Here is a 13,416-nt window from a genome sequence, read left to right as displayed (position 1 = left end):
TCTCCACAGTGGCGAATTCTGTGGCAGATGATCTATTGCTCAATTTAAAATAATAACTGAAAAAGTAGAAACAGCTAAGAAAGGAACACGGGTGAATGCAGGGGTGTGCGGGGAGGGAGCAAGCAGCGGGAGCAGGGGCTCCCAGTTCTTCCCTGACCTCCCACCTCTCCATCTCTATCTGGGCCGTTTCCATAACCTGACCCCTGGGGTGTGGCCCGGTTGTCACCAAGAACCAGTCGGTCCAACTGCCGTCTCTATCTGCAGACAGAACCCATCAGCTCTGTTCAAGGCGCGTGTTTATCTCCACGGCGGCACTCCTGATGCTTACCTCCACTAACTTCCCCACCGAGACGTTGGAAAACTGCTTAATGACTTCCTTGGAGGGTAAAAGGCAGACAGTCCCATTGTCGTTGTAGCCAACTCCGCTGACCTGCAGGGCAAAGCCGCAGATAGGGGTGTCCCTGGGAGGCAAAGAGTTGCTCCCCTGGCTGGCACGTATCTTTTTTCTGGGGGGAGGGTCCACCCTTGAGGACAGGGTCCCACCACGAGCAAGGCTTCAAGCATGACCGTGTCCTCTGCAGAACTAAGTATTCATCAGACACCCAGTGCACTTCAGTATTGCAACAGGGCGTCTTGCAGTCAGTAAAAACTATGGCTGTGAAGACCAAATAGTAGCATATAAGACTGCTTATGTTCTAGAATGGGGGTGGACAAGCTTGTTATAGAGCCAGACAGCAAATGTTTTAGCCTTTGAAGCCCATACAATCTGAGTCGCAGTCACTCAGTGGTTGGCGTGCAAAAGGAACCGCGGACAGTGTGCAAACCACCAGGTATAGCATCATGCCAGCCGGGGGTGGCTGCCTTCTATCAGTCATGCTCTTGCTATTTGTATTAATGGCAAGGAAACTGTCCAATAACCCACATTTATGTCTTCCTTATTGTTTTCTGGAAGACTTTGTGTGCTTTCTCTGAGAAGATAAAGGTCTGGCAGGGCACTCCTTGGTCTCGAACCTTATGAATTCACATGGACTCACCTCGGCGTGGAGCCCATCAGATGTTACGAGTTGGGTGACAGTCATTTCGTTGGCAGTCAGAGTCCCTGTCTTATCGGAACAGATGACGTTGCAGCAACCTGGACAGGAAGACGTCAAAGTTGATGGGACAGAGAAGTTGTCACCATCAACTCTCAGCCTTATGAAACACCCAGGTTGAATTATCATGGCACCAAGAAGCCCGTTCAGTCCAATTTGCAAGAACTCAACCAGCGGGAGCTCCTTACCTAAGGTCTCCACGATCGGCAGCTTCTTCACAATGACTCGCTTCCGGGCCATGCGCAGCACTCCCAGGACCAGCGTAACTGTGACGACGATGGGCAGGCCCTCGGGGATGGCGGCCACAGCCAGGCTGGATGGAAAAGGCCAGACGGGTCACCTTTAACACGCACTTAATGTGATGTGAAGTCCAGCTGATGTTGATCACGTGTTTGCCCGGTGACGCTCACCTGTGGGTTCTCCACCTCTCTGTTCTATTCTCTGCTCCCAATCCCATGATCCACCTGCCTCCTTCTTCAGTGTCCACTGCTCTGAGCTTTCCCCCTGCAAAACCCTGTTCTCCTATCAGACATCCACACTTTAGTGTGAATTAGTCTGTCCAACATTTTGCCTGTTTAAGTACTTTTGCATTTAAATTGTTGCTATTATGAAAGTCTTGGACCCTTGAAAGAAATTTCCAGGATCACACAATAAGTGGACTTTTTGGGTTCAGAAAGTCCCTGGGTTATCTAATGGTTTAGACAGTTTCTGTGAGAAACCAGACAAGGACATGAAAACTGGGGGAGATGACGTAACACAGCGGTGCCTTTGCCTAGCTTAGCAGGTTGTTTTGGTGTCTGTTCACTTCCTTAGGACCCCCTCCCCACTCTTTCTGTACCACGTGGCCCCACCCTCCACAGTTGATTGGATTAGAGGAGAACATGTGACTCAAGCTGAACCAATGAGCTCCTCCCTTGGGAATCTGCATTGGAAGCACAGAATCCCCTTCCTGTAGCAAGTGTTGTGTCTTGCCAGTGACCGCAGACCGATGGGGGAGGCTCTGGAGGGGGAGCAGACTGCAGAGCTGTGCAGTGAGCGTCACCACACCACACCCAAAGGGCTCACCCTTTGCACAGCAGAGGCCTGCAGGTAGTCAGTAAATATTTGCTGAACACACAGGAATGAGTGAATTCATGGCAAGTGCAAGAGCCCAGACACACCCTGGCCTCACACATACTGAGCACTCTACACAGGTGGTCCATAACCAGAAAGCCCGGCTGACGATGTGCATCCAGCCAAGCCACGCACGGCTACAGTATTTCATCAAACCTGAGGTGCTGTTGATTAGAGAGGGCACCATTATCTTGTGCGTCACTAAAGAAAGGAAAAATACTGCCCATTAACCGACACAGCGCTTTCTTATCACCTCACTTGTGAGAAGCAGTCTGACTGCAGAGAAGGTAAAAAGTGAAAAAGAGTGTACATTTTAGAAGTGAGGAAATATGGTATGAACGGCGATCTTTTACCCGGAGACAAAGACGCATTCAGGGGAAAGTTACATAAACCAAGGTGACAGAGTTTGGTCAAGAGACTGTTCTGGTTTCTATGGTGACAGCAAGAAGGTTCCTTGGTTTTATGGCATGGGCTGACAAGACCAGCTAAGCAAACATTTGCGAAGGGTTATTGCCAGCCCTTCCCTCCTACATGGCATGGGAAGGACATTGTGTGTGTCTCGGTGCTTTTGTCATAATAAAAAAATTAACTGGCAAACTAATAAAGATTAGGCTAGACCAGGAAAAGCAAGTGGACCTTGGCTCATCCTGAAGGTCCCCTGCAGCAGAGGGAAGCAGGAAAAAGTTTTTAAAAGGATGATTCTTGGGTTATTTGTTTTGGAGAATCTCTTGCATGCTGGCTATCTTGCCATTTCTAACTTATGATTGAGAGGTTCTGAGTGATTTCACTTCTGCTAAAAACTGAAGAGTCTTGGGACTTCCCTTGCTCCCTCCTCCATACCTCTGCCCAGCCAGTCCCCTTCCCATGTGGTCCAGTGGCTGAGACTCTGGGCTCCCAGTGCAGGGGCCCCGGGTTTGATCCCTGATGGGAGAACCGAATCCCACAAGCTGCAACTAGGAGTCCACACGCTGCGGCTAGGAGACCCGGCACAGCCTACGAAAGAAAGAAGTGCGGAAAACAAAGCAAAGCTGAAGAGCCTCGTTGTTCCCAAGCCACAAGTGAAACAAAAAGACTTGGTTTTCTTTTGAGTTTACTGGAGATAGAGTGCGATGAGTGGGGTGAAAGGAGCTGTTAAGACCAGAAATCAGAAATAACCCTGGGGAGGGACTTCCCTAGTGGTGCAGTGGCTAAGATGCCACACTCCCAATGCTGGAGTCCTAGGTTCGATCCCTGGTCAGAGAATTAAGACCTGGTACAGCTAAATAAATAAATAAATATTAAAAAAAAATCACCCTGGGGAGGTGGGGTTGGGGTGGACATAGGAGCCTATTCTCTTACAGACCTGGAACTATTTAACAGTCTTTTTGGCTCTTGGAACTCTCCATGGTTGATGACATGGGTCGGGATGCATCCTCACCTGGAGGAGGTTCTCATTCATCATGGTCTGAAGGCTCTGCTTATTCTGGGAGCCCCTCACAGCTGAGGCTCGCCCTCTGCCCCTAACCCAGCCTTTGAAAGACCTAGTCATCTAAGCCCCCTTTCCAGCACCCAGCCTTCCTCCCTGGCCCCACCTCTTGCTGGAGTCCCAGCTGGGGTGGCTGGAGCCACAGCCTCACTTCTCTGATGCTTCTCTGAAGACTGATGCTTCCTGAACCGACAGCATCCGTCTCCCCAGGGAGCCTGTTAGGAATTCAGGGTCTCCCATCCCCGCCACCCTCTAGCCTGAGTCACAGTCCCTGCAATCTGTCTGGGACAAGCTCTCCCAGGGACCCTCATGTGGTGAGGTTAGTTACGCTCAAGTCCAAGGCCCCCAGCTCTACAGCGTCCTCCTCTTCGGGAAGCCCTGCCCTCGCCTCCAACTCCACTGTCCACGGCCACGCCCCTGCTCCTTCCTCCCGCGCCTCGGAACACGCTGCAGTTCACGCCTCCCACCGCCTCTCTGCTCCAAAGGAGAGCAGAGATGGCCACACGGTGTGTGGAGAAGGGTTCTGAGGATGTGATTGGGCTCTGGAGGAAACGGGGCCCGTGAGGTTCCATGTGATCAGCCCCTAAGGGACCCCCGCCCCCGACCCCGTCCGGTCTTATCCCCCAGCCAGCTGCACCTCCTTCTGGGTTCCGTGGATGAGCCAGGCTTGCTGCCTCCTCCACGCCTCTGCCCTGCCAGTCCCCTGCGGCCAGTCCCTTGTCTGAACGCCCGCCCTTCCCACCCCTAGCAGGTCCGCATCTCTCCAGCTTCAACTCCTCAGAGAAACCTCCAGCTGCCTTTTCTGGGGACACCCCTTCCAATCTCCCCATTTAATCCCTCTCTCAGCTGTCGTCTCCTGTGCAGTACTGATCAGAAGTTGTGACTATTTGCTAACATTCACTTAAATTGTTCACGTTTACTTTCCCCTCCAGCCTGCAGACTCCAAGGTCCAGCTCCAACAGCAGTGGACGAGGCAAGTACACAGTAAGCAGCTGCTCAGCAAACAGGTACGGGGCAAGTAAACAAGCCAACTGCCAGGACCACAGGCAGCAGGGGGAGAGTCCCTGTCCTGCCTGGGTGGTGGCCGGAGCACTGACCGGGACCCTGGCTTTGGAGCAGAATGCACGGCGTTGGCAGTCTGTCTCCTCCGCTCCCGGAATCCTGTAACTGTGGCAAGTGTGCTGGCCTAAGCTCCAGCTTCCCCATCAGGAGACCAGCCTGCCCGGCAGAGTGGTCCATGATGCACAAGGCCACGTGTCCCTCCAGAGCCCCACCCCTCCTCGACCCTGGCTGCGCCACCTTCACTTTCCTGAAGATTCTAGAACCGACTCACCTAGTGTATCAACATTCAGATACCGACCCAAGGAAAAACGGCCATCGAAAGCTCTGGGTTCTGTTTTCCTTTATTCCATTCAGGGCACACATAGCTCAGGAGACAAAGTCAGGCCACATATTCAACTTGAGATCATGACTTTGTCTATTCAAAAGAACACCTTGGGGGATTCCCTGGTGGTCCAGAGCAAGACTCCATGCTCCCAGTGCAAGGGAACAGGGTTCTATCCCTGGTCAGGGACCTAGATCCCACATGCTGCAACCCAGCCCCAGCGCAGCCAAATAAATAAGTACTTTAAAAAAAAAAAACAAACCCTCAAAAAATAAAAATAGTCATTGAATACTTCTGTAATAGGACACATACCTGCGCACAGGTGGACTTTGCCCGCCTGCCTCTCAATGCACACAGTGCCCCATGATTTAAAAAGAGGCATTTGGAATGTTAAAAGACCCATACCTGAATCTCTTCCTACTGCTAACTGCCAGGTAATGGCATCCATTCATTTATACACGGATGGACTTGACTAAGTACCGGAGACGTGTGCATTCCACCCCCAGTGCAAGGCTCTCTTGCCTACACTGGCTGGCCCCCCACGGCCTCCACACTTCACACGGGATGCCCCATCCCCTGGGAGTGCCCCACTGTCACTTACTATAATGGCAGTTCCAACTCAGCTGTTTGCAAACAGTTTCCTTTTTTTGTATACATTAGAAAGGCTCCAAGGATCCTTGTAATAACAGCTTTCTTAATTACCTGCTTTCTGTTTTCTTTGTTAAGATGTAATTCACATATCATAAAACTCGCCCTTCTAAAGTATACAATCCAATGGTTTTTAGTATATTCAGAGTTGTATAACCATCACCATAATCACTTTTAGAACCTCTTGCTGCTGCTGCTGCTGCTGCTAAGTCGCTTCAGTTGTGTCCGACTCTGTGCGACCCCAGAGACAGCAGCCCACCAGGCTCCTCCATCCCTGGGATTCTCCAGACAAGAACACTGGAGTGGGTTGCCATTGCCTTCTCCAATGCATGAAAGTGAAAAGTGAAAGTGAAGTCACTCAGTCATATCGAACCTCTTAATCACCCTCTAAAGAATCCCCGTAACTGCTGTGGTCCCTCCTTATTTCCTGAGCTCATCTCCTGGCAGGCACTTTTTCTGTCTGTATGAATTTGCCTCTTTGGGGCATTTCATAAAAACAAATGGCTTCCCTGATAGTTCAGTTGGTAAAGAATCCACTTGCAATGCAGGAGACCCCGGCTCAATTCTTGGGTCGGGAAGATCTGCTGGAGAAGGGATAGGCTATTCACTCCATTATTCTTGGGCTTCCCTGGTAGCTCAGTTGGTAAAGAATCTGCCTGCAGTGCAGGAGACCCCAGTTCGATTCCTGGGTCAGGAAGATCCCCTGGAGAAGGGAAAGTCTACCCACTCCAGTATTCGACTTTTACTTCACTTCATAAAAACAAAGTCATATTATGCGGCCATTTGTGTCTGGTTCCCTCCTCTTCGGGCTTCCCAGGTGGATCAGTACTAACGTATCTGCCTGCCAGTGAGGAGACGGATGTTCCATCCCTGGGTTGGGAAGATCCCCTGGAGGAGGAAATGGCAACCCACTCCAGTATTCTAGCATGAGAAATCCCAAGGACAGAAGAGCCTGGCAGGCTACAGTCCATGGGTGTCACAAAGAGTCAGACACGACAGCACACACCATACATTCGCCTTCCTCTTAGCCGCATGTTTCTATGGCAACCACCCTGTATCAAATGCAGTGCTTCACTCTTTTTTGTGGCTGAATAATAATACACTGCATGTTGCTTATCTGTCCATTAATTGATGGGCATCTAAGTTTGTTTACATCATGGGTTTGATGTACTAAGTATAAATTTTTGCTCACCAACATTAAATATTTAATAAATATTAAAATAATTTCCCACATATCACCTTTGGAAGTGGTCAAACAGGAGATGGCAAGAGTGAACATCAACATTTTAAGAATCAGTGACCGAATGGACAAGAATGGGCAAATTAATTCAGATGACCATTACATCTACTACTGTGGGCAAGAATCCCTTAGTAGACATGGAGTAGCCCTCACAGTCAACGAAAGAGTCCAAAATGCAGTACATGAGTGGCAATCTCAAAAATGACAGAAAGACTTTGGTTCATTTCCAAAGCAAACCATTCAACATCACAGTAATGCAAGTCTATGCCCCAAAAACTAGTGCTAAAGAATTGGAATTGCATGGTTATACGAAGACCTACAAGACCTTCTAGAACTAACACCAAAAAAAAAAAAGTCCTTTTCATCATAGGGGATTGGAATGCACAAGCAGAAAGTCAAGAGATACCTGGAATAACAAGAAAGTTTGGCCTTGGAGTACAAAGAAGCAGAGCAAAGGCTAACAGAGTTTTGCCAAGAAAATGCACTGATCATAGCAAACACCCTCTTCCAACAACACAAAAGATGACTCTACACAGGGACATGACCAGATGGTCAATACTGAAATCAGATTGATTATATTCTTTGCTGAAGATGGAGAAGCTCTATGCAATCAGCAAAAACAAGACCAGGAGCTGACTGTGGCTCAGATCTTGAACTTCTCATTGCTAAATTCACCTAATTTGAAGAAAGCAGGGAAAACCACTAGGCTATTCAGGTATGACCTAAATCAGAACCCTTATGATTATACAGTGGAAGAGAACCCCATAACTGTTGGGGTCAAATAGATTCAGGGGATTAGATCTGGTAGACGTAATACCTGAAGAACTATGGGTGGAGGTTGGTAACATTATATGGGAGGTGGATCAAAACCATCCCCAAGAAAAAGAAATGCAAGAAGGCAAAATGGTTGTCTGATAAGGCCCTACAAATAGTTGAGAAAAGAAGAGAAGTGAAAGGCAAAGGAGAAAAGGAAAGATATATCCATCTGAATGCAGAGTTCCAAAGAATAGCAAGGAGAGATAAGAAAGCCTTCCTTAGCGAGCAATGCAAAGAAATAGAGGAAAACAACAGAATGGGAAAGACTAGAGATCTCTTCAAGGAAATTAGAGATACCAAGGGAACATTTCATGCAAAGATGGGCTCAATAAAGGACAGAAATGGTATGGACCTAACAGAAGCAGAAGATATTAAGAAGAGGTGGCAAGAATACACAGAACTGTACAAAAAAGGTCTTAATGACTCAGATAACCACGATGGTGTGGTCACTCACCTAGAGCCAGACATCCTGGAGTGGGAAGTCAAGTGGGTCTTAGGAAGCATCACTCTGAACAAAGTTAGTGGAGGTGATGGAATTTCAGCTGAACTATTTCAAACCCTAAAAGATAATGCTGTTAAATTGATGCATTCAATATGCCAGCAAATTTGGAAAACTCAGCAGTGGCCACAGGACTGGAAAAGGTATATGTATTGGATTTCATTCCAATCCCAAAGGGGAATGCCAAAGAATGTTCAAACTTCTGCACAACTGCACTCATTTCACATGCTAGCAAGGTAATTCTCAAAATCCTTCAAGCTAGGCTTCAGCAGTACGTGAACCAAGAACTTCCAGATGTATAAGCTGGATTTAGAAAAGGCAGAGGAACCAGAGATCAAATTGCCAATATCCTCTGGATATAGAGAAAGCAAAGGAATTCTAGGAAAACATCTACTTCTGCTTCATTGACTATGCTAAAGCCTTTGACTGTGTGGATCACAACAGTGGAAAATTCTTAAGGAGATGGGAATACCAGACCCACCTTACCTGCCTCCTGAGAAACGTGTATGCAGGTCAAGAATCAACAGGTACAATCAGATATGGAACGAGTTGGTTCAAAATTGGAAAAGGAGTACGTCAAGGCCGTATATTGTCACTCTGCTTATTTAACCTACGTGCAGAGTATATCATGCGAAATGCCAGGCTGGATGAAACACAAGCTGGAATCAAGACCGCCAGGAGAAATACCAATAACCTCAGATATGCAAATGACACCACCCTAATGGCAGAAAGCCAAGAGGAACTAAAGAGCCTCTTGATGAAGGTGAAAGAGGAGAGTGAAAAAGTTGGCTTAAAATTCAACATTCAAAAAATGAAGATCAGGGCATCCAGTCCCATTACTTCATGGCAAATAGATGGGGGAAAAAAATGGAAACAGTGACAAATTTTACTTTCTTGGGCTCCAAAATCACTGCAGACAGTGACTGCAGCCATGAAATTAAAAGATGCTTGCTCCTTGGAAGAAAAGCTATGACAAGCCTAGATAGCATATTAAAAAGTAGAGACATCACTTTGCCGACAAAGGTCTGTATAATCAAAGCTATGTTTTTTTCCAGTAGCCATGTACTGATGTGACAGGTGGACCATAAAGAAGCTTGCGTGCTGAAGACTTGATACTTTTGAACTGTGATGTTGGAGAAGACTCTTGAGAGTACTTTGGAGATCAAACCAGTCAATCCTAAAGGAAATCAACCCTGAATATTCATTGGAAGGACTGATGCGGAAGCTCTAATACTTAGGCTACCTGATGTGACGAGCTGACTCACTGGAAAAGACCCTGATGCTGGGAGAGACTGAGGGCAGGAGGAGAAGGGGAGACAGAGGATGAGATGGTTGGATGGTATCACCGACTCAGTGGACATGAGTTTGAGCAAACTCCAGGATAGTGAAGGACAGGGAAGCCTGGTGTGCTACCGCCCATGGGGTTGCAAAGAGTTAGACACAACTGAGCGACTGAACAACAACGTGTCACCTGAACCATCTTATAGACAACACAAGGTGGAGGTCCCACCCCGGGGAAACCAACACGGGCCTGAAGTGGCTCCTTCACATCCCAGATCACCAGTTGCCCCTCTGCTGGGACAAGCCTGTGTCCCCAAGCAGCCATGGAAAAGCTGTGGCAACTCCCCCTGCCTGCCTCTGCTCCTCCAGCAGGACCTGGGCTGGGATAGTTGTTTATGAGCATCGCCAGGCCGGGGAAGGCAGGTTCCCCGGGCTTAAAGCCCAGACCCCGGTTCTGCTCCTTGCCGTCAGCCCTGTGTCTTCTGTCCTCTCCTGCAGCCGTCTCCATAAACCAAGGGCCGAGTTCCAGATGCTAATTAGAACACGCACCCACCTTGTGCTCAGTTTGGCTGCAGGCACCTGCAAGGGGCACCAGGGCATCCTCACGCACCCTTAGGAGGGTTGACGTCACCCTCATTTACAGAGGAGGACATAGAGAACCAGAAAGTGAAGATGCTTGCCTGGGGTGGCCCCGCTAGCAAGCGGCAAAGTGTTGGTCGCTCAGTCATGTCTGACTCATTGTGACCCCATGGACTGTAGCCCACCAGGCTCCTCTGTCCGTGGGATTTCCCAGGCAAGAATACTGGAGTGGGTAGCCATTCCCTTCTTCGGGGGATCTCCCCAGCTAGGGATCAAACCTAGGTCTACTGCTTTGTAGGCAGATTCTGTACTGTCTGAGCCTCCAAGGAAGCGCAAATGGCAAAGGCAGAAACTAAACTGGGCAGGCTGCTTCTCAGTTCAGTTCAGTCCAGTCGCTCAGTCGTGTCCGACTCTTTGGGACCCCATGAATCGCAGCACGCCAGGCCTCCCAGTCCATCACCAACTCTCGGAGTTCACTCAGACTCATGTCCATCGAGTCAGTGATGCCATCCAGCCATCTCATCCTCTGTCGTCCCCTTCTCCTCCCGCCTTCAGTCCTTCCACAGAACTGACTCATTTGAAAAGACCCTGATGCTGGGAAGGATTGAAGGCTGGCTCTGGAGTCCGTATTTAGCCAGTAAGACATAAACCCATGGCTTGGGGGACAAGGACGAGGAGCTGTCATTCCTTTTTCTGACGTTCATTGGACACCCCCACCACCAGACAATGTGTTGCGGGGGACTGGGGCTTGGAGTGGAGGGGCTGCATCTGCCCCACACCGTTCCTTCCCCAAAACTCCCACCTTCTCTTGCTGCACAAATGAAGGGCAATGGCCCAGCACCCTTACCTGACCCCGATGGTGAACATGCTGAGCAGGTGTTTCCCTTGCAGCCAGCCAGTGAACATGATCAGGCCTGGGAGGAGATGGAAACACACACATAAGTACACACACACACACACACACACGTATATATACAGGCTCAAGGAGAAGAGGGCGGCAGAGGATGGGATGGTTGGATGGCATCACTGACTCAGTGGACATGAATTTGAGCAAACTCTGGGAGATAGTGGACAGGGAAGCCTGGTGTGCTGTAGCCCAAGGGGTTGCAAAGAGTCATATGTGACTTAGTGACTGAATGTTTATGAACAACACGCAGAATGAACAGCAACAGAATGTTTATGAACACACGCACACACCCATCCACACACACACAAGTATGTTCTTCAACGTCTGAAGGCATTCCAAACTCATTTCCTTAGTGTTTACGGAAATACAGACACAGAGCAATTATGAATAACTTCAAACACTTGTCACCGCTCCCATTTTTAAGGAAGGAACTCTCCTGCTTACAAAAGAGGATGGTTTTCCTTTTTCAGGAAAGGATCAAGTCAGTTCAAGTAAAAGAAAGAAACAGCCACCCGGTTTATCTGGGGCTGTTTGCAACATTTCTGAGCTATTCCAGAAGTTTCCCACAGGCTGTATGTTTACAGGACTTGCCCCAAGGTTTCTGACATGACCAACGACAGCCGCTCCCCTGATGGGTTCACGAGCTGGTCTCTCTTAGCTGATTTTATTCTGCATTTTTGTGATTAAAGACATTCCTTATCCCATTTTTCTCTTTCATCAATTGTTGGCCCAGTATTTAACCACCAGACACTGTGTTAGACACGGGGTATGTGGACAGTCAGAGATGGAGCCTTCAGGTAAAGAAGTGCATGACTCATGCTGGGGCCCATGAAAGGCCCGAGATGTTCTGGCAACGGGGCAAAGTTCAGGGTCCACCAGGCACGGCCTCGGTTTGCTCATCTGTAAAGTGGAGGAAATGACTACATCTTCCTCAAGGACTTTTAGGATTTAAGATGTAACAATGCCCTTGGAGATCTCAGCATGGCTCCTGGCCCACAGTAACACCAAGTCATGAACTGCTGTGGCCACAGTTACAAGACAGGCGAGGGGGAAGAAGGTGAGAGGAGTTGCCTGTTGACACATCCTGGGGGACTTGCCGAAGAGCATCAGCTATGTCTTGTAGGGAAAGCAGAGCCAGGGTGAGTTTTCTGCTGGGCAGTAGTGGCGTGTGTGTGTCTGCATGTGTTTGGGTATGTGTGTGTTGGGGGTAGAGAGGTCATAAGATCTGATTTATTGGGGTTTCATTTTTTTTTTTTTTCATACTTTGACTAGCAACAGAACTCAGTAGTCAAAATCTTAGCAGGAACCCAAATGAACCTAGAAAGATTAGGGGGAAGTTTTACTAAAAATAGGGGCAGAGCCAACCCACAGGACCTGCCCCCATCCTGGGTCCTGCCACAGTAGGAGGGAGGGCCTCACAAAAGCCAAATGTGCTTATTTCTTCCCAAATTCAGGTTCAGTAATTTTCCATCGGTGTCTAGAAATAGGACACTGTGAGTATTGAGACCACAGAGGTGACAAACACCACTTTCCCCTGAAACCGGCTGTTAAGCCTTTACCAGCACACCACTCTTTCCCAGCATCCCTAGGCCTTTCTAAGGGTTCACAACTCCCACTCTACCAGAGCAGTTCTTGAAATATTCACTAAAAAGAGAAAACATCTGAGCGGTTATCACGGGCCTGGCCACGGACATGCCAATTTAAGTTCTAAGTTAACGTGAGGAATAATGGCTTATACGAGGCAGTGACCCTGCAGCACCTCTGACCTTTGACAGATTTCATCCTGTGGAAAGGCCTGCTACGAGCATCTATTTGACAATCTGTCTTGAAGCACACCTACTTGGTATTTTCTCTGGGGGCTATTGCTACAGCCCGTTCTCCTTCTGGCAACCCCAGGGTCTAGAGCAGGTGGCAGACAGCTTTTCCTCCAACAGGTTGGGTAGAAAACAGCACTCGCTTTATGAGCCTTATGGTCTGTTGCAGCTCAATTTGGCCATTGCAGTGTGCAAATGGCCATAGATAATATATGAATGGGTTTGGCTGTGTGCCAATAAAAGTTATTTGTGAACACTGAAATTTGATTTTCATATAAGGTTAATGTCAGAAGATAGTCTTCTTCTGATTTTTGTAAAAGTCTTGGCTTGTGAGCCACACAAAACAGGTGGTGAACCCGATTTGGCCTGGGAGTCAGAGTTTCCATCCCCTGCTCTAGAGAGTAAAAGGGCCCTCTGGGCAGCCAGGGGCGTGTGGGCATCCGTCCACCCTGTCCCAGATGCCTGATCAGTGTAACCCCAAGGAGGGCAGGTGAATGATGGCATAGAGCCACTCTCCCTCCATGACAGACATCACTAATCTATCACAGTCCTCCTCCACCATGCCTGAGCACGGCCTCC

At 48.6% G+C, this 13,416-nt stretch overlaps 1 protein-coding gene across 3 annotated transcripts in view; it reads right to left on the bottom strand.

The window, feature by feature from the left end:
* ATP2C2 (ATPase secretory pathway Ca2+ transporting 2) overlaps window positions 1-13,416 on the bottom strand; it is a 76,835-nt gene that overhangs the window by 17,187 nt on the left and 46,232 nt on the right. For all 3 annotated transcript variants that reach the window (XM_061386889.1, XM_061386887.1, XM_061386886.1), the window contains exons 11-14: window positions 10,964-11,030; window positions 1,280-1,404; window positions 1,035-1,132; window positions 329-430 (exon numbers count right to left, since the gene is read on the bottom strand). In XM_061386889.1, the coding sequence (XP_061242873.1) occupies window positions 329-430; window positions 1,035-1,132; window positions 1,280-1,404; window positions 10,964-11,030 (392 nt within the window). The remainder of the gene's footprint in view (window positions 1-328; window positions 431-1,034; window positions 1,133-1,279; window positions 1,405-10,963; window positions 11,031-13,416) is intronic.

This window comes from Bos javanicus, chromosome 18, assembly GCF_032452875.1.
Source record: "Bos javanicus breed banteng chromosome 18, ARS-OSU_banteng_1.0, whole genome shotgun sequence".
NCBI lineage: Eukaryota > Metazoa > Chordata > Mammalia > Artiodactyla > Bovidae > Bos > Bos javanicus.
Note: the sequence above shows the minus strand (reverse complement) of the source record. Positions and strands in the feature narration are given on the sequence as shown.